Genomic DNA, 20,382 nt, shown 5'->3' on the forward strand with positions numbered 1-20,382 from the left:
CTCAACCAAATTGAGTTTTGAGGATGCCAATAAACAGTAGGTGTGTGGATGTTTGGTGCTTGTGCTCGTCTGCAAGTGTGTCTCGGTGAGTGTCTGTGCATGTTTTGGCGTGTGTGTGTGTGCTGCTCACGTGTGCAGGCCATGGAGCGCGGGTCCGTCTCCGCGCGGTAGAAGCCTTTCTCACACACACACTCGGAGGCTCTCTCCAGGTGGGAGGAGCTATGTGGCGGACATTTTGTGCAGTAGGCGTCGGTCGCTGAGGCCTTGTAGGAGCCCGGTCTGCACGCTGGGGAGAGAGGAGAGAACAGAAGGTAACAAATGTGCCACTACACCAGGTCGACAAGGTAAGACAGCGGTGGGGAACTGGAAAACAACAAGGCTACAAAATGAGAACACCACAGTTCTACTGTAAAAAATGACTTTTATTTCTATGTCTCTGTGGTGTCTACAACCTGAAAAGGTATAACACTGGGTTCAAATGTGCCACGACTGAATGCATTGTACATTGGGTGATTATACTCCTCTGAGGGTAAATGGCACCTTTCCACTGTCAGGAGATTGAGGGTGTTTGGAAGCGCAATTCCATAGATGGTGTGTGTGTGTGTGTGTGTGTGTGTGTGTGTGTGTGTGTGTGTGTGTGTGTGTGTGTGTGTGTGTGTGTGTGTGTGTGTGTGTGTGTGTGTGTGTGTGCAGATGGATCAATGCCATGACAGATTCCTTTGGATGCTGATTACGTGTGCCGAGAGTGTGTGTGTTACGAATGCGGAGTGTGTGTGGATTGCGTGTGCCGGTGCTGAAGGTCATGGATTTAATCAAGCAACGCGTTGTTCGCCTCGGCACTGCCGTAAATGACCCTTGTCACACACACACAGTCCAACACACACACACACACCAGAGTGACCTGCAGCTCTGGGAATACTAGGAACTGAGCTACATATGCCTCTCAACGCACACAGAAAAAAGGCATTTTAGAATACCTACTCATTCAAGGGTTTTCTTTTATTTTTTGACTATTTTCTACATTGTCGAAAAATAGGGAAGACATCAAAACTATGAAATAACACATATGGAATCATGTGTAACACTTTTGGGGTTTACTACAAGTCTAAATATATTTTCTATTTGAGATTCTTCAAATAGCCACCCTTTGCCATGATGACAGCTTTGCACACTCTTGGCATTCTCTCAACCAGCTTCACCTGGAATGCTTTTCCAACAGGAATTCCCACATATGCTGAGCACTTGTTGGCTGCTTTTCCTTCACTCTGTGGTCCGACTCATCCCAAACCATCTCAATGGGGTTGAGGTTGGCAGATTGTGGAGGCCAGGTCATCTGATGCAGCACTCCATCGCCCTCCTTCTTGGTAAAATACACTGCCTGGAGGTGTTTTGGGTCATTGTCCTGTTGAAAAACAACTTATAGTCCCACTCAGCCCAAACAATGGGATGGCGTATCGCTGCAGAAAGCTGTGGTAGCCATGCTGGTTAAGTGTGCCTTGAATTGTAAATAAATCACAGTGACACCAGCAAAGCACACCCGCAACATCACCCCTTTTCCTCCATGCTTTACGGTGAGAAATACACATGAGCAGATCATCCGTTCACCCACACAAAGACACGGCGGTTGGAACCAAAAATCTCACATTTGACCTCTAGACCAAATGACAGATTTCCACCGGACTAATGGCCATTGCTTGTGTTTCTTGGCCCAAGCAAGTCTCTTCTTATTATTGGTGCCTTTAGTAGTGACCAAGAGTGTGCAAAGCTGTCATCAAGTCAAAGGGTGACTACTTTGAAGAATCCCAAACATAAAATATGTGTTGATCTGTTTAACACTTTTTTGGTTACTACACGATTCCATAAGTGTTATTTCATAGTTTTGATGTCTTCAATATTATTCTGTAATGTAGAAAATAGTAAAACATTAAGAAAAACCCTTGAATGAGTAGGTGTCCTAAAACGTTTGACTGGTAGTGTATATTACATAGTAATATTACATGTATATTACATAGTAATATACAATCACACACACATATACCAAGAAATGGCCTAAATGCCACAATATCCCAAAAATACACATTAACCAGCTGAATAAAACAGGCGAGAGGAAAGGAGAGAGCAGAGGAAAAGACAGAAGAACTAGAGAGAGCAGGAGAAAGAAATAGAGGGGAGAAAGTGGACAAAAAAATAATAGATAGGACACCATGTGCCAGAACTAAATTGTTTAATAAAGGGCCTAAAAAACTACTCATTGTGTATATTTCCTTTCTACACTCTCTTAGTAAATCACTCATCTTCTTTAACTTAGTCGTTCCACTCTTTGGTCTCTCTGACTTTTCCACCTGTATTTAGGAAAATCAGCCATATTTAGGCAAATCATTAATCATAGAGGAGCTAAGTCCCCTAGCACAATCCCCCATGGACGTTAGCACTGTGTGTGTGTGTATTTTTCCGTGTATCAGCGAAGAGGGGAGCAGAGAAGGGACCTTGGCCCATTCTGCTCTGGCAAGTATAAAGCCCAGAGACACACAACCCCACACACACACACACACACACACACACACACACACACACACACACACACACACACATCAGTGCAGAGGACAGTAGTTTCAGTCTACACAGCCGTAGTAGGTTTTGATCAGGCAGCTGTAAGGACGCCCGGCTTGGTGCGAGGCCCCCTGTTTGTCTGTCTGTCTGTCTGTCTGTCTGTCTGTCTGTCTGTCTGTCTGTCTGTCTGTCTGTCTGCCTGCCTGCAACTTCGAGGTCCTTTATGTCCCTGTTCCAGAAGCAGAACTCTCCGGAAAGAAAAGATCCCAGGAGAAAAGCCGCTTTTCCATGCTGCTCTGCAGCCTAGCCAACAGCTGACAGAAGACACACACACACACACACACACACACACACACACACACACACACACACACACACACCTAGCCATGGGAGCCGAGAGCTGACATGGGAGGAAGGAGAGCAAAGGACCCTAGAGAATGTTCTCTCTCTGGCACACACACACACACACACACTCACACACACACACACACACACACACACACACACACACACACACACACACACACACACACACACACACACACACACACACACACACACAAACACACACACGCACACACACACACAGTGTCCATTGAGGATTGTGCCAGTAGACTTTGCTCCCCTATGATTAATGATTTGCCTAAAATACGGGCAAGGTACAGGTGGATAAGCCAGAGACACACTCACAGCAGCTCCCGAGGATCTAAAAACAGAGACACAAGTTTGATTCTCCTGGAACTACAATAAGTTTTTGCTTTTGAACTTGAAATGTAGGCCTGTCTGTTTCTCTCCGTATGGGAAACTGAGGTAAGGTGAGTGGGTTGATACATGCACAGCGTGTGTGTGATTAGTGTGTACGGGGTAATGCTAAAGAGGCGAGTCATCTCAGATCTGTGTGTCTCAGATCCAGTATCTGTAAGAGGCTCGTCTTATTAAATATTCATACAGCGACTGGAGTCTGTGTCCATGACGATCAATAGTTTGATATGATATACTACAGCTACTAAAGACAATTACGCACCCTGTGTGTGTGTGTGTGTGTGTGTGTGTGTGTGTGTGTGTGTGTGTGTGTGTGTGTGTGTGTGTGTGTGTGTGTGTGTGTGTGTGTGTGTGTTCTTAAGGAGATGCAACACTTTTCTTCTGGCCACACCTGTGATGTCAACCGCTAACCGTAAGCTTACCATTACACCTGAAAACAGACCCGTTGTAATGCCACTTTAAGGCAGGTAATCGATCCCACAGTGAATCATTCAGAGATCCAGACGAGAACATTCTTCTCCTGTGGCTCGGAGGAAAGGTCACATCAAACAGCAACCTCTGAATACTACAGACTGTCTGGTGTGTGTGTGTGTGTGTGTGTGTGTGTGTGTGTGTGTGTGTGTGTGTGTGTGTGTGTGTGTGTGTGTGTGTGTGTGTGTGTGTGTGTGTGTGTGTGTGTGTGTGTGTGTGTGTGTGTGTGTGTGTGTGTGTGTGTGTGTGTGTGTGTGAAATGTCTGTATTCTTTTGGAACTTTTATGAGTGTAATGTTAACTGCTATTTTTTAAATTGTTTATTTCACTTTTGTTTGATATCTATTCCACTTGCTTTAGCAATTTAAATATATGTTCCCGTTGCCAACAAAGCCCTTAAATTGCCAGTGACTGGAACGATTTGCAAAAAAAAAAAAAGAAATCGCTGAAGTTGGAGACCCCTCACTAACTTTAAGCATCAGCTATCTGAGCAGCTTACCGATCGCTGCAGCTGTACACAGCCCATCTGTAAATAACCCATCCAACTACCTATTTTCTTTTCTGCTATTTTGCACACCAGTATTTCTACTTGCACATCATCATCTGCACATCTATCACTCCAGTGTTAACTTGCTAAATTGTAATTACTTCACTACTATGGCCTATTTATTGTCTTACCTCCTCACGCCATTTGCACACACTGTATATTTCTGTTGTGTTATTGACTGTACTTTGGTTTATTCCATGTGTAACTCTGTGTTGTTGTTTGTGTCACACTGCTTTGCTTTATCTTGGCCAGTTCACAGTTGTAAATGAGAACTTGTTCTCAACTGGCCTACCTGGTTAAATTAAGGTTAAATAAAATTTAAATAAAATGTAAAAAAAAAAAGAGAGAGAGAGAGAGAGAGAGAGAGAGAGAGAGAGAGAGAGACAGAGACAGAGACAGAGACAGAGACAGAGACAGAGACAGAGACAGAGACAGAGACAGAGAGAGACAGAGACAGAGACAGAGAGAGAGACAGAGACAGAGACAGAGACAGAGACAGAGACAGAGACAGAGAGAGAGACAGAGAGAGACAGAGAGAGACAGAGAGAGACAGAGAGAGAGACAGAGAGAGACAGAGAGAGACAGAGAGAGACAGAGAGAGACAGAGAGAGAGAGAGACAGAGAGAGACAGAGAGAGACAGAGAGAGACAGAGAGAGACAGAGAGAGACAGAGAGAGAGAGAGACAGAGAGAGACAGAGAGAGACAGAGAGAGAGAGAGAGAGCAAGCGAAACAAAAAATAAGGAGAATATTGAGAGAATATACACTACGAGTAAGCTGACAGACTCTAGTGTAATGGTAATGTGGGTATCTGGGTTGACTAACCAGAGCCAGACAACAACAGCCGTGTGTTTATGAACTGCGTTAAACTTGGCCTTTGTAGGTTGGCCAGTCTGACCCCACATCATCACACCACGGTGAACCCCAATCATGTTGGATTCAGAGAGGCTGCTCTCTCATGGAGGCAGTGAGGATACAACACAACAATAAAGCCACCCATCTGCACCCAGTGGACAGAGGACAGATTTCCACCGAATCGGCCGTCAGAACTACGGCACCGCCTCAAGGGGCTTCACGTCTCTCAGCCTCTAATATGTTTCTACCCCTCCTTCCCTTCATTTTCTATGCTTCCGTTTCTCTTCAATGCCAGTTTGTGTGTTTGTATATGCGAGTGTGTGCATTGTGTTGAGTGTGTGTGCATGCCAGGCGTGTGTGTGTTGCGCTCCATGAAGAGAAGTTGTGTAAAAAAAAGCTCTCTGGCCCAGGGGAGATGAGCACCATAATGGTCACCATGGCAACACACTTTCAAGATGGAGCCCCTTTCCTGTCCCCCTAAATACCGCGCAGCTCCCTCGAATTAGATAGCAATGTGTGTGTGTCACTGTGTGTGTTTGTGTGTGTCACTGTGTGTGTGTGTGTGTCACTGTGTGTATGTCTGTGTGTGTATGCACGTCATTGTCTGTGTGTTAAACCCATGTGTGGGCTATCCAGGGACCTGTTCAGGCTTACCCATTTAAAAATTGATACATCAAGCGTCAGTGGAGAAATCTGACAAGATCGGATTCGACAGGTCTAAAAGTGTGTGTGTGTGTGCCTGAAACAAATCTTCAGAGGGTAAACATGCACACTGGTCGTTGGATAAACAACTGTCTTAGGACAGATAGGCCAGGTTATTATGCAGTACAGACATAGGCCAGTTTACTACGCAGTACAATCATAGGCCAGGTATTTACGCAGTACCTACATAGGCCAGGTTATTATGCAGCAGTGACATAGGACAGGCTATTGTGCAGTACCGATATAGGACATGTTATTATTCAGTACAGACATGGGACAGGTTGTTGTGCAGTACAGACATAGGACAGGTTATTATGCAGTACCGACATAGGACAGGTTATTATGCAGTACAGACACAGGACAAGTTATTATGCAGTACTGGCATAGGACAGGTTATTATGCAGTACAGACACAGGACAGGTTATTATGCAGTACAGACATAGGACAGGTTATTATGCAGTACAGACATAGGACAGGTTATCGTGCAGTACAGACATAGGACAGGTTGTTGTGCAGCACAGACATGGGACAGGTTGTTGTGCAGTACAGACATAGGACAGGTTATTATGCAGTACAGACACAGGACAAGTTATTATGCAGCAGTGACATAGGACAGGTTATTGTGCAGTACAGACATAGGACAGGTTATTATGCAGTACTGACATAGGACAGGTTATTATGCAGTACAGACACAGGACAGGTTATTATGCAGTACTGACATAGGACAGGTTATTATGCAGTACAGACACAGGACAGGTTATTATGCAGTACTGACATAGGACAGGTTATTATGCAGTACCGACATAGGACAGGTTATTATGCAGTACAGACACAGGACAAGTTATTATGCAGTACTGACATAGGACAGGTTATTGTGCAGTACAGACATGGGACAGGTTATTATGCAGTACAGACATACAGAGTAGATGACATAGCAAGAATTCCACCAAGGGGCCTCCCGGGTGGCGCAGTGGTTAAGGGCGCTGTACTGCAGCACCAGCTGTACCATCAGAGGCCCTGGTTCGCGCCCAGGCTCTGTCGTAACCGGCCGTGACCAGGAGGTCCGTGGGGCGACGCACAATTGGCCTAGCGTCGTCCGGGTTAGGGAGGGCCTGGCCGGTAGGGATGTCCCTGTCTCATCGCGCACCAGCGACTCCTGTGGCGGGCCGGGTGCTGTGTGCGCTAGCCAAGGTTGCCAGGTGAACGCTGTTTCCTCCGACACATTGGTGCGGCTGGCTTCCGGGTTGGATGGGCGCTGTGTTAAGAAGCAGTGCGGCTTGGTTGGGTTGTGTATCGGAGGACGCATGACCTTCAACCTTCGTCTCTCCCGAGCCCGTACGGGAGTTGTAGTGATGAGACAAGATAGTAGCTACTACAACAATTGGACACCACAAAATTGGGGAGAAAAAGGGGTAAAAAAAAGATAAACAAAAAAGATTTCCACCAAAATCACACTAAATTGCATTCCCACTTCTACTATTATTTGTCTATGTGTGTGCGTGTGTCTGTGTGTGTTGGGTCATTGGTTATTTTATCCTTTTGGGGACCTGAAATTCCCAAAATTCCACACAAGGATAGTAAAACAAGGAACATTCTCCCCTGTGGGGACATTTCCCACGTCCCCATGAGGACAAAGGCTATTTTAAGTTTAGGGGTTAGGTTTACGATTCGGGTTAGGGTTAGAATTAGGGTAAGGGGCTAGTGGTTAGGGTTTAGGGTTAGGAGTTAGGTTTGGGGTTAAGGTTGGGGATATGGTAAGGGTTAGTGTTATGTTTAGGGTTAGGGGCTAGGTTTAGCGTTTGGGTTAAGGTTAGGGATATGGTTAAGGGTTATGGTTATGGTTTACAGGGTTAGGGGTTATGGGAAAATAAGATTTTTGAATATAAATCAATTGTAGGTCCCCACAAAGATAGAAGATCATAACGTGTGTGTGAGGCGTGGTTGATAAGTAAGTATATGTCTTTCTGTCTGGGTGGAACAGAGTCATCAGCACGATGAGTCACTCCACCCTGAGCCTCTCGCTCTCCACCCTAATCTTTAATCCCTAATCTGAGGAGTTAGAATCCTAATAACCAACCCACCGTGTCTAATCCTCCCAAATACACTCTCACCCCTCTTCCCTCCACCCTCTGTCCCGGGCCCAGCACAGTGGACCAGAACAAGTGTGTGTCTGTGTGGGCATGTGTGAAAGAGAGAGTAAGAGAGACAGAAAAGAAAAGAGCGAGAATTTGAGAGGAAAGGGGCAAAATAGTGTCAGGAAGAAAGCGAGTGCAAAAAGGTTTTGGCATTTGTTGACACCCAGAGGGACTCCTAAATCAAGAGATTGTTATAGTCTTTAGTCAGAGCTGAGGGAGACAGATGGATAAAACCAGACTGACCTTTAACCTTTCACCCATGAGGTCAAACTTGAGCCTTTCTGATACACACAAACACCAACATGCAGACGTCTAGTTTTTTGACGACATACACAAGGCAGTAACACATGCAGACTGACACGGTCTGTCAAATCCAAAAGTATGTGAAACACACGAGCACACTCCAATCCCTGCTCTGATTTGCTCTCAGTCCCCTGGATGCTGTCCAATTACAGGGACTGGTCAAGGGGAACTTTGAAGCTCAGAACCAGTCATACACACAAGCCCGCAAACATGCACACACACGGACGTATGCAGGCCCGTAAGAACACGCACACGCACGCACAAAAGCAAGCACACACACACACACACACACACACACACACACACACACACACACACACACACACACACACACACACACACACACACAGCCTTCAGGGTTGATCTACGAAATTGTGTGTGATAACCTTCAGGGTTAATCTATGGAATTGTGTGTGTGTGTGTGTGTGTCTCATTTCCCATTGGGTGTCATACTTTGACCCTGACCTTTGCCAGAGCTCCTGCACAAATATTTATTTTATTTCGCAGTGACAGGGGCACCAGCACGAACACACACACACACACACACACACACACACAAACAACAACAACAAAAAGAGAGCAAAAGAGCAAGTGAGTGAGAGAAAGAAATAACATGTGGAGTGAAGAGAAGGAAATTAAGTGCAATTAAAAACAAACACACTTACACACACAGATACATAAAAACACCCACTCACTTACCGAGGGGTAACCTTAGCTGATCACAGACTCATTTCATGCATTCCCACTGAGGCTATTATCAGCCAGTCTAAAAACAGATTCAATTGATAGCAGGTGTGTGTGTATATGTGTGTGTGTGTATGTGTGTCTATGTGTGTGTGTGCCTGTGTGTGTGTGTGTGTGTGTGTGTGTGTGTGTGTGCGTGCGTGCGTGTGTGTGTGTGTGTGTGTGTGTGTGTGTGTGTGTGTGTGTGTGTGTGTGTGTGTGTGTGTGTGTGTGTGTGTGTGTGTGTGTGTGTGTGTGTACGACACAGACAGGAAGAGAAAGCGTGAACGAGAGGGAAAGGGAGAGCGGTTGACAGGGAAAGAGCAAGTGAGCTAAAGAAAAGAGAGAGAGAGAGAGAAAGTGAGGGATAGAGAGAGACAGAGGTGAAGATTAGGAGAGGAGGTTTGCTGCGTAGTCCCTCTCTCTCACCACGTGAGATAGACTACGGTAAATATTTTACGACGCCGTCACTCTCACAAAAACACACACACACACTGAGCAAACTTTCCCTCATCGCCCAGTCCCACGGTCGAGAGAGGAAGAGAGCGAGTGGAGGGTGAGTCTTCATCGCCCTCTCCTCTCCTCCTCCATGTTATTTTCAGTTCATCACTCTCAATAATTCATTTCCTCGGGCAGGGGGGGGGGGGAGTAGAGCCTCGTGCCTCTCTCCGCTACCGCGTCTGTCACTAGCCTCACCTCAGGAAGAGAGGGATGTAGGGAGAGGAAAAGAGAGCGAGAGAGACCTTCTTCCTCTGACTGTTACGTGTCGTAGTAAAGTCTGCCTGCCAACTGGTCCAGCAGAGGGACGAAACAGACGGGGCGAAGGTAGTAGTGTCTCTACTACGTCGCAGTCTAAATAAGCTGTATGGGATGAAGACGCCCCTCTGTGACATCTCTGAGAATTCCTTTTCACAGCTCGCTGTGAATTGCTCTTTGATAGATCCTGCACACACACACACACACACACACACACACACACACACACACACACACACACACACACACACACACACACACACACACACACACACACACACACACACACACACACACACACACACACACACACACACACACACACACACCATATTGGCTGAATAGAAATCCAGGTGTTTGTGCATGTGTTCTGGTCATCCATTCATTCTAACCTCTGAAAGATAACAGAATGTATATATTTTGCTAAGGTCAAGTGCGCGACAGACAATACGGTTCCCCCTACACACCTTCACCACCCGGAAGGAAGTCAAGTGTGTCACAAAGAAATGTGTCTCTCTCTTTGACAAAAGGTCCGGAACCTCGCGTGCCTGTTGGATTAAAGACAGAGCGTAGACATAAGTGTCCTCCTCTGTCCGCTACACAAACTTAACTTCCCCTTTTCTCTTCTGTCTTTGTGAACAACATACATTTAACATATATAACATAAACATAAAATACCCCCCCCAGTAACTGAAGTACCACTGTTCCTATGCTCCAACACTCCTGTTCCAACAAAACCATTTCCCAGGGATCCTGAACACTAACAGACCATTTGTTACAGACTCTTCTGTCTATATAGCTGAGTGAGTCGTTTTCTCTGCAGTTAGAGCCATTGCAAGGGTTACAAGGGAGACTGTGGGTCCTATTCAATCTAAAGTCTAAAGTCACTGGATCTCCAGGATAGACTAACACCAGTCCCCCTGGCCCAGTGCACATCTGGAACCCATCCACCTCTGGGCTGGAGTGTGTGTGTGTGTGTGTGTGTGTGTGTGTGTGTGTGTGTGTGTGTGTGTGTGTGTGTGTGTGTGTGTGTGTGTGTGTGTGTGTGTGTGTGTGTGTGTGTGTGTGTGTGTGTGTGTGTGTGTGAGAAGGGTGGAGGGTTAATCACTCCCTTCCCGAGTCTCGGTTTCCTCTCCAGGAGACTCACCGGCTGCCCGCACGCTCCCTCTGTCGTTCTGACGCCCGAATCTCACTCTCACACTCACACACACACACACACACACACACACACAAATGCGTGCACACCTTGCTCCCCCCCTGAAGCCGACTGTGTAATGTGTACTTGCTGTGGGCCAGGAATGTGATGATTATTCCACAAAGGCTGAACCGTAGAATCGCTGTGTTTCTCAATGGAACACAGAATGTGCCCAATTAACATCAAATATGCTCCAAGTCCCAGGATAGTTTCTCTCTCTCCTCCTCTCCCTCGCTCTCTGTCGCTCCCTCTCCCTCTCTCTACTCCTTTCCCTTGCACTCTGTCGCTCACTCTCTCTCTCTTTCTCTCTCTCCTCCTCTCCCTCGCTCTCTGTCGCTCCCTCTCCCCCTCTCTCCTCCTTTCCCCACTCTCTGTTGCTCCCTCTCCCTCTCTCTCCTCCTCTCCCTCGCTCTCTGTCGCTCCCTCTCTCTCCTCCTTTCCCTTGCACTCTGTCGCTCACTCTCTCTCTCTCCCTCTCTCTCTTTTTCTCTCTCTCTCTCTCTCTCATTCTCTCTCTCTCATTCTCTCTCTCTCTAATACTCTCTCTCTCTCGCTCTCTCTCTCTCTCCCCCCCTCTCTCCCCCTCTCCTCCCCTGTAGGCAATAGAGGTTCTATATTAGGATGTGAGGAGTTTTTACAGCGTTCACTGCTCTCTCACTAAAGTCCTTGGCCTGCTTTTCTCTACAAAGTCTTTCTAGCAGCTTCTACCTCACCGGGGGTCAGCCATTTTATATAGGAGAGATGAGGAAGGAGGAGAGAGGGGAGAGGAAGGGAGGATGAAGAGAGAGCAGAGGAAGGGAGGATGGAGAGAGAGGAGAGGAAGGGACACTGACACTGACACAGACACACACACACACATACACACACACACACACACACACACACACATACACACACACATACACACACATACACACACACACATACACACACACACACACACACACACACACACAAAGAGAGGTAGAGATAGAGTGGTAAATTGATGTTCAAGGGGATTTTGTTCAATATAATATACGTCTATATATTTGTATATTTTCTCCAATGGTAAAATCTGGGCCAAGGTAAAACCTCCCTGCTGCTCAACACTTCAACAGCTTACAGCAGCAACAGCAACCCTACCCACCCACCCACCACAGACACACACACACCATGATTTCTAAGTCCTTCTATATCTGACCGACCTGAGAGCAGGAGAGTTGGCGAGGGGTGGGGGGGTGGGGGTTTGGGGAGGGGGGGGTTAAAGGTTTAGGGATGAAAGAGATCTTGACGTTCAAAGGTCTCTCAGATGAACACAAAAGTGCTCAGGCGGGCTTTACCGAATAGCCGGCACGGCCACACGCGCACAGACATTTGCGCACACACACACACATGCACACACACACATTCCTTCCGCTAGTAAAGGGTAGGAGGGAGACGTAGCGCTGGGTTAGACAGGTAGTAAAACCAGACATGATTTCCCTGGTCCCTGTAGAGCTTTAAAGATCACATGCTGAGCTGTGTCTAAATGAGCCCAATGTCTTTCACAGGTCTCTAGATAAACCTTGTTCCGACATCTGTTTTCTACACCAATCCTTTCATTACCTCACAAAAGGGAAAACAATCCTCTTATGAGATATAAAGAGAGAGAATGTGTGTTTGTGTGTGTGTGTGTGTGTGTGTGTGTGTGTGTGTGTGTGTGTGTGTGTGTGTGTGTGTGTGTGTGTGTGTGTGTGTGTGTGTGTGTGTGTGTGTGTGTGTGTGTGTGTGTGTGTGTGTGTGTGTGTGTGTCAGTGTCAGTGTCAGTGTCTGTGTGCGTGCATGCGTGGATGTGTTCAACCAGAAGTCCCCAAAAGAATAGTAAACAAACAAAGATTTTGTTGGTCCCCACAGGATCAAATGCTATGTCTAGGGGGTTTAGTGTTAAGGTTAGAATTAGTGTTAGGTTAAAATTACATTAAGGGTTAGTTTTAGGGTTATGAGCTAGGGTTAGTTTTAGTGTTAGGAGCTAGGGTTAGGTGCTAGGGCTAGTTTTAGTGTTCGGGAGATAGGGCTAGTTTTAGTGTTAGGAGCTAGGGTTAGGAGCTAGGGCTAGTTTTAGTGTTCGGAGCTAGGGTTAGTTTTAGTGTTAGGAGCTAGGGTTAGTTTTAGTGTTAGGAGCTAGGGCTAGTTTTAGTGTTAGGAGCTAGGGCTAGTTTTAGTGTTCGGAGCTAGGGTTAGTTTTAGTGTTAGGAGCTAGGGTTAATTTTAGTGTTAGGAGCTAGGGTTAGTTTTAGTGTTAGGAGCTAGGGTAAGTTTTAGTGTTAGGAGATAGGGTTAGTTTTAGGGTTAGGGGCTAGGGTTAGTTTTAGTGTTAGGAGCTAGGGTTAGTTTTAGGGTTAGGAGCTAGGGCTAGTTTTAGTGTTAGGAGTTAGGGCTAGTTTTAGGGTTAGGAGCTAGGGTTAGTTTTAGTGTTAGGATCTAGGATTAGTTTTAGTGTTAGGAGCTAGGGTTAGTTTTAGTGTGAGGAGCTAGGGTTAGTTTTAGGGTTAAGAGCTAGTGTTAGGAGCAAGGGTTACTTTTTGTGATAGGAGCTTGGGTTATTTTTAGGGTTAGGAGCTAGGGTTATTTTTAAGGTTAGGAGCTAGGGTTAGTTTTATGGTTTGGAGCTGGGATTAGGAGCTAGGGCACGTTTTAGGGTTAGGAGCTAAGGTTAGTTTTAGTTTTAGGATCTAGAGTTAGTTTTAGTGTTAGAGGCTAGGGTTAGTTTTAGGGTTAGGAGCTAGAGTTAGTTTTAGTGTAAGGAGCTAGGGTTAGTTTTAGGGTTAGGAGCTAGGGCTAGTTTTAGTGTTAGGAGCTAGGGCTAGTTTTAGGGTTAGGAGCTAGGGTTAGTTTTAGTGTTAGGATCTAGGGTTAGTTTTAGTGTTAGGATCTAGGGTTAGTTTTAGTGTTAGGAGCTAGGGCTAGTTTTAGTGTTAGGAGCTAGGGCAAGTTTTAGGGTTAGGAGCTAGGGCTAGTTTTGGTGTTCGGAGCTAGGGTTAGTTTTAGTGTTAGGAGCTAGGGTTAGTTTTAGTGTTAGGAGCTAGGGTAAGTTTTAGTGTTAGGAGATAGGGTTAGTTTTAGGGTTAGGGGCTAGGGTTAGTTTTAGTGTTAGGAGCTAGGGTTAGTTTTAGGGTTAGGAGCTAGGGCTAGTTTTAGTGTTAGGAGTTAGGGCTAGTTTTAGGGTTAGGAGCTAGGGTTAGTTTTAGTGTTAGGATCTAGGATTAGTTTTAGTGTTAGGAGCTAGGGTTAGTTTTAGTGTGAGGAGCTAGGGTTAGTTTTAGGGTTAGGAGCTAGGGTTAGGAGCAAGGGTTACTTTTTGTGATAGGAGCTTGGGTTATTTTTAGGGTTAGGAGCTAGGGTTATTTTTAGGGTTAGGAGCTAGGGTTAGTTTTATGGTTTGGAGCTGGGATTAGGAGCTAGGGCAAGTTTTAGGGTTAGGAGCTAAGGTTAGTTTTAGTTTTAGGATCTAGGGTTAGTTTTAGTGTTAGAAGCTAGGGTTAGTTTTAGGGTTAGGAGCTAGGGCAAGTTTTAGGGTTAGGAGCTAGGGTTAGTTTTAGGGTTAGGAGCTAGGGCTAGTTTTAGTGTTAGGAGCTAGGGTTAGGAGCAAGGGTTACTTTTTGTGATAGGAGCTAGGGTTATTTTTAGGGTTAGGAGCAAGGGTTAGTTTTATGGTTAGGAGCTGGGGTTAGGAGCAAGGGTTACTTTTAGTGTTAGAAGCTAGGGTTAGTTTTAGGGTTAGGAGCTAGGGTTAATTTTAGTGTTAGGAGCTAGGGTTAGTTTTAGGGTTAGGAGCTAGGGCTAGTTTTAGTGTTAGGAGCTAGGGCAAGTTTTAGGGTTAGGAGCTAGGGTTAGTTATAGTGTTAGGAGCTAGGGCAAGTTTTAGGGTTAGGAGCTAAGGTTAGTTTTAGTTTTAGGATCTAGGGTTAGTTTTAGTGTTAGGAGCTAGGGCTAGTTTTAGGGTTAGGTGCTAGGGATAGTTTTAGTGTTAGGAGCAAGGGTTAGTTTTAGGGTTAGGAGCTAGGGCTAGTTTTAGTGTTAGGAGCTAGGGCAAGTTTTAGGGGTTAGGAGCTAGGGTAAGTTTTAGTTTTAGGATCTAGGGTTAGTAATAGGGTTAGGATCAAGGGTTAGTAATAGGGTTAGGAGCTAGGGTTAGTTTTAGTGTTAGGAGCTAGGGCTAGTTTTAGGGTTAGGAGCTAGGGTTAGTAAAAGGGTTAGGAGCTAGGGTTAGTTTTAGTGTTAGGATCTAGGGTTAGTAAAAGGGTTAAGAGCTAGGCTAGTTTTAGGGTTAGGAGCTAGGGCTGGTTTTAGGGTTAGGAGCTAGGGTTAGGAGCAAGGGTTACTTTTTGTGATAGGAGCTTGGGTTATTTTTAAAGTTAGGAGCTAGGGTTAGTTTTAGGGTTAGGAGCTAGGGTTAGGAGCAAGGGTTACTTTTTGTGATAGGAGCTAGGGTTAGTTTTAGGGTTAGGAGCTAGGGTTGGTTTTGGTGTTAGGAGCTAGGGTTAGTTTTAGGGTTAGGAGCTAGGGCTAGTTTTAGAGTTAGGAGCTAGGGCAAGTTTTAGGGTTAGGAGCTAAGGTTAGTTTTAGTTTTAGGATCTAGGGTTAGTTTTAGTGTTAGTAGCTAGGGCTAGTTTTAGGGTTAGGAGCTAGGGTTAGTTTTAGTGTTAGGAGCTAGGGTTAGTTTTAGGGTTAGGAGCTAGGGCTAGTTTTAGTGTTAGGATCTAGGGCTAGTTTTAGGGTTAGGAGCTAGGGTTAGTTTTAGTGTTAGGATCTAGGGTTAGTTTTAGTGTTAGGAGCTAGGGCTAGTTTTAGGGTTAGGAGCTAGGGTTAGTTTTAGTGTTAGGAGCTAGGGTAAGTTTTAGTGTTAGGAGCTAGGGTTAGTAATAGGGTTAGGATCAAGGGTTAGTAATAGGGTTAGGAGCTACGGTTAGTTTTAGTGTTAGGAGCTAGGGCTATTTTTAGGGTTAGGAGCTAGGGTTAGTAAAAGGTTTAGGAGCTAGGGTTAGTTTTAGTGTTAGGATCTAGGGTTAGTAAAAGGGTTAAGAGCTAGTCTAGTTTTAGGGTTAGGAGCTAGGGCTAGTTTTAGGGTTAGGAGCTAGGGCTAGTTTTAGGGATAGGAGCGAGGGCTTGTTTTAGGGTTAGTTTTAGTGTTAGGATCCAGGGTTTGTAAAAGGGTTAAGAGCTAGGGCTAGTTTTAGGGTTCGGAGCTAGGGCTAGTTTTAGGGTTAGGAACTAGGGTTAGGAGCAAGCGTTAGTTTTAGTGTTAGGAGCTAGGGTTAGTTTTAGGGTTAGGAGCTAGGGCTAGTTTTAGTGTTAGGAGCTAGGGCTAGTTTTAGGGTTAGGAGCTAGGGTTAGTTTTAGGGTTAGGAGCTAGGGTTAGTTTTAGGGTTAGGAGCTAGGGTTAGGAGCAAGGGTTACTTTTAGTGTTAGAAGCTAGGGTTAGTTTTAGGGTTAGGAGCTAGGGTTGGTTTTAGTGTTAGGAGCTAGGGTTAGTTTTAGGGTTAGGAGCTAGGGCTAGTTTTAGAGTTAGGAGCTAGGGCAAGTTTTAGGGTTAGGAGCTAAGGTTAGTTTTAGTTTTAGGATCTAGGGTTAGTTTTAGTGTTAGGAGCTAGGGCTAGTTTTAGGGTTAGGAGCTAGGGTTAGTTTTAGTGTTAGGAGCTAGGGTTAGTTTTAGGGTTAGGAGCTAGGGCTAGTTTTAGTGTTAGGATCTAGGGCTAGTTTTAGGGTTAGGAGCTAGGGTTAGTTTTAGTGTTAGGATCTAGGGTAAGTTTTAGTGTTAGGAGCTAGGGCTAGTTTTAGGGTTAGGAGCTAGGGTTAGTAAAAGGTTTAGGAGCTAGGGTTAGTTTTAGTGTTAGGATCTAGGGTTAGTAAAAGGGTTAAGAGCTAGTCTAGTTTTAGGGTTAGGAGCTAGGGCTAGTTTTAGGGTTAGGAGCTAGGGCTAGTTTTAGGGATAGGAGCGAGGGCTTGTTTTAGGGTTAGTTTTAGTGTTAGGATCCAGGGTTTGTAAAAGGGTTAAGAGCTAGGGCTAGTTTTAGGGTTCGGAGCTAGGGCTAGTTTTAGGGTTAGGAACTAGGGTTAGGAGCAAGCGTTAGTTTTAGTGTTAGGAGCTAGGGTTAGTTTTAGGGTTAGGAGCTAGGGCTAGTTTTAGTGTTAGGAGCTAGGGCTAGTTTTAGGGTTAGGAGCTAGGGCTCGTTTTAGTGTTAGGATCTAGGGTTAGTAATAGGGTTAGGATCTATTTTTAGGATCTAGGGTTGGAGCTAGGGTTAGTTAGCAAGGGTTACTTTTAGTTTTAGGAGCTAGGGTTAGTTTTAGGGTTAGGAGCTAGGGTTAGTTTTAGTGTTAGGATCTAGGGTTAGTAATAGGGTTAGGATCTAGGGTTAGTAATAGGGTTAGGAGCTAGGGTTAGGAGCAAGGGTTACTTTTAGTGTTAGGAGCTAGGGTTAGTGTTAGTGTTAGGAGCTAGGGTTAGTTTTAGTGTTAGGAGCTTGGTTTAGTTTTAGGGTTAGGAGCTAGGGTTAGTTTTAGTGTTAGGATCTAGGGTTAGTTTTAGTGTTAGGAGCTAGGGTTAGGAGCTAGGGTTAGGAGCAAGGGTTACTTTTTGTGATAGGAGCTAGGGTTATTTTTAGGTTAGGAGCTGGGTTATTTTTAGGGTTAGGAGCTAGGGTTAGTTTTAGGTTAGGAGCTGGGGTTAGGAGCAAGGGTTACTTTTAGTGTTAGGGGCTAGGGTTAGTTTTAGTGTTAGAAGCTAGGGTTAGTTTTAGGGTTAGGAGCTAGGGTTATTTTTAGGGTTAGGAGCTAGGGTTAGTTTTAGGGTTAGGAGCAAGGGTTACTTTTTGTGATAGGAGCTTGGGTTATTTTTAGGGTTAGGAGCTAGGGTTAGTTTTATGGTTAGGAGCTGGGGTTAGGAGCAAGGGTTACTTTTAGTGTTAGAAGCTAGGGTTAGTTTTAGGGTTAGGAGCTAGGGTTGGTTTTAGTGTTAGGAGCTAGGGTTAGTTTTAGGGTTAGGAGCTAGGGCTAGTTTTAGTGTTAGGAGCTAGGGCAAGTTTTAGGGTTAGGAGCTAGGGTTAGTTTTAGTGTTAGGAGCTAGGGTTAGTTTTAGGGTTAGGAGCTAGGGCTAGTTTTAGTGTTAGGAGCTAGGGCTAGTTTTAGGGTTAGGAGCTAGGGTTAGTTTTAGTGTTAGGATCTAGGGTTAGTTTTAGTGTTAGGAGCTAGGGTTAGTTTTAGTGTTAGGAGCTAGGGTTAGTTTTAGGGTTAGGAGCTAGGGTTAGTTTTAGTGTTAGGATCTAGGGTTAGTAAAAGGGTTAAGAGCTAGGCTAGTTTTGGGGTTAGGAGCTAGGGCTAGTTTTAGGGTTAGGAGCTAGGGATAGTTTTAGGGATAGGAGCGAGGGCTTGTTTTAGGGTTAGTTTTAGTGTTAGGATCCAGGGTTTGTAAAAGGGTTAAGAGCTAGGGCTAGTTTTAGGGTTCGGAGCTAGGGCTAGTTTTAGGGTTAGGAACTAGGGTTAGGAGCAAGCGTTAGTTTTAGTGTTAGGAGCTAGGGTTAGTTTTAGGGTTAGGAGCTAGGGCTAGTTTTAGTGTTAGGAGCTAGGGCTAGTTTTAGGGTTAGGAGCTAGGGCTCGTTTTAGTGTTAGGATCTAGGGTTAGTAATAGGGTTAGGATCTATTTTTAGGATCTAGGGTTGGAGCTAGGGTTAGTTAGCAAGGGTTACTTTTAGTTTTAGGAGCTAGGGTTAGTTTTAGGGTTAGGAGCTAGGGTTAGTTTTAGTGTTAGGATCTAGGGTTAGTAATAGGGTTAGGATCTAGGGTTAGTAATAGGGTTAGGAGCTAGGGTTAGGAGCAAGGGTTACTTTTAGTGTTAGGAGCTAGGGTTAGTGTTAGTGTTAGGAGCTAGGGTTAGTTTTAGTGTTAGGAGCTTGGTTTAGTTTTAGGGTTAGGAGCTAGGGTTAGTTTTAGTGTTAGGATCTAGGGTTAGTTTTAGTGTTAGGAGCTAGGGTTAGGAGCTAGGGTTAGGAGCAAGGGTTACTTTTTGTGATAGGAGCTAGGGTTATTTTTAGTGTTAGGAGCTGGGTTATTTTTAGGGTTAGGAGCTAGGGTTAGTTTTATGGTTAGGAGCTGGGGTTAGGAGCAAGGGTTACTTTTAGTGTTAGGGGCTAGGGTTAGTTTTAGTGTTAGAAGCTAGGGTTAGTTTTAGGGTTAGGAGCTAGGGTTATTTTTAGGGTTAGGAGCTAGGGTTAGTTTTAGGGTTAGGAGCAAGGGTTACTTTTTGTGATAGGAGCTTGGGTTATTTTTAGGGTTAGGAGCTAGGGTTAGTTTTAGGGTTAGGAGCTAGGGTTAGGAGCAAGGGTTACTTTTTGTGATAGGAGCTAGGGTTATTTTTAGGGTTAGGAGCAAGGGTTAGTTTTATGGTTAGGAGCTGGGGTTAGGAGCAAGGGTTACTTTTAGTGTTAGAAGCTAGGGTTAGTTTTAGGGTTAGGAGCTAGGGTTGGTTTTAGTGTTAGGAGCTAGGGTTAGTTTTAGGGTTAGGAGCTAGGGCTAGTTTTAGTGTTAGGAGCTAGGGCAAGTTTTAGGGTTAGGAGCTAGGGTTAGTTTTAGTGTTAGGAGCTAGGGTTAGTTTTAGGGTTAGGAGCTAGGGCTAGTTTTAGTGTTAGGAGCTAGGGCTAGTTTTAGGGTTAGGAGCTAGGGTTAGTTTTAGTGTTAGGATCTAGGGTTAGTTTTAGTGTTAGGAGCTAGGGTTAGTTTTAGTGTTAGGAGCTAGGGTTAGTTTTAGGGTTAGGAGCTAGGGTTAGTTTTAGTGTTAGGATCTAGGGTTAGTAAAAGGGTTAAGAGCTAGGCTAGTTTTGGGGTTAGGAGCTAGGGCTAGTTTTAGGGTTAGGAGCTAGGGATAGTTTTAGGGATAGGAGCGAGGGCTTGTTTTAGGGTTAGTTTTAGTGTTAGGATCCAGGGTTTGTAAAAGGGTTAAGAGCTAGGGCTAGTTTTAGGGTTCGGAGCTAGGGCTAGTTTTAGGGTTAGGAACTAGGGTTAGGAGCAAGCGTTAGTTTTAGTGTTAGGAGCTAGGGTTAGTTTTAGGGTTAGGAGCTAGGGCTAGTTTTAGTTTTAGGAGCTAGGGCTAGTTTTAGGGTTAGGAGCTAGGGCTCGTTTTAGTGTTAGGATCTAGGGTTAGTAATAGGGTTAGGATCTAGGGTTAGTAATAGGGTTAGGAGCTAGGGTTAGTTAGCAAGGGTAACTTTTAGTGTTAGGAGCTAGGGTTAGTTTTAGGGTTAGGAGCTAGGGTTAGTTTTAGTGTTAGGATCTAGGGTTAGTAATAGGGTTAGGATCTAGGGTTAGTAATAGGGTTAGGAGCTAGGGTTAGGAGCAAGGGTTAGTGTTAGTGTTAGGAGCTAGGGTTAGTTTT

General features: G+C 45.0%; 1 protein-coding gene across 1 annotated transcript in view; it reads right to left on the minus strand.

Moving 5' to 3' along the window:
• Positions 1–20,382, minus strand: part of epha4b (eph receptor A4b) — a 188,316-nt gene that overhangs the window by 131,368 nt on the left and 36,566 nt on the right. Inside the window, exon 6 of the mRNA XM_064993203.1 lies at positions 131–286. Coding sequence (XP_064849275.1) covers positions 131–286 — 156 coding nt within the window. The remainder of the gene's footprint in view (positions 1–130; positions 287–20,382) is intronic.

This window comes from Oncorhynchus masou, chromosome 17, assembly GCF_036934945.1.
Source record: "Oncorhynchus masou masou isolate Uvic2021 chromosome 17, UVic_Omas_1.1, whole genome shotgun sequence".
NCBI lineage: Eukaryota > Metazoa > Chordata > Actinopteri > Salmoniformes > Salmonidae > Oncorhynchus > Oncorhynchus masou.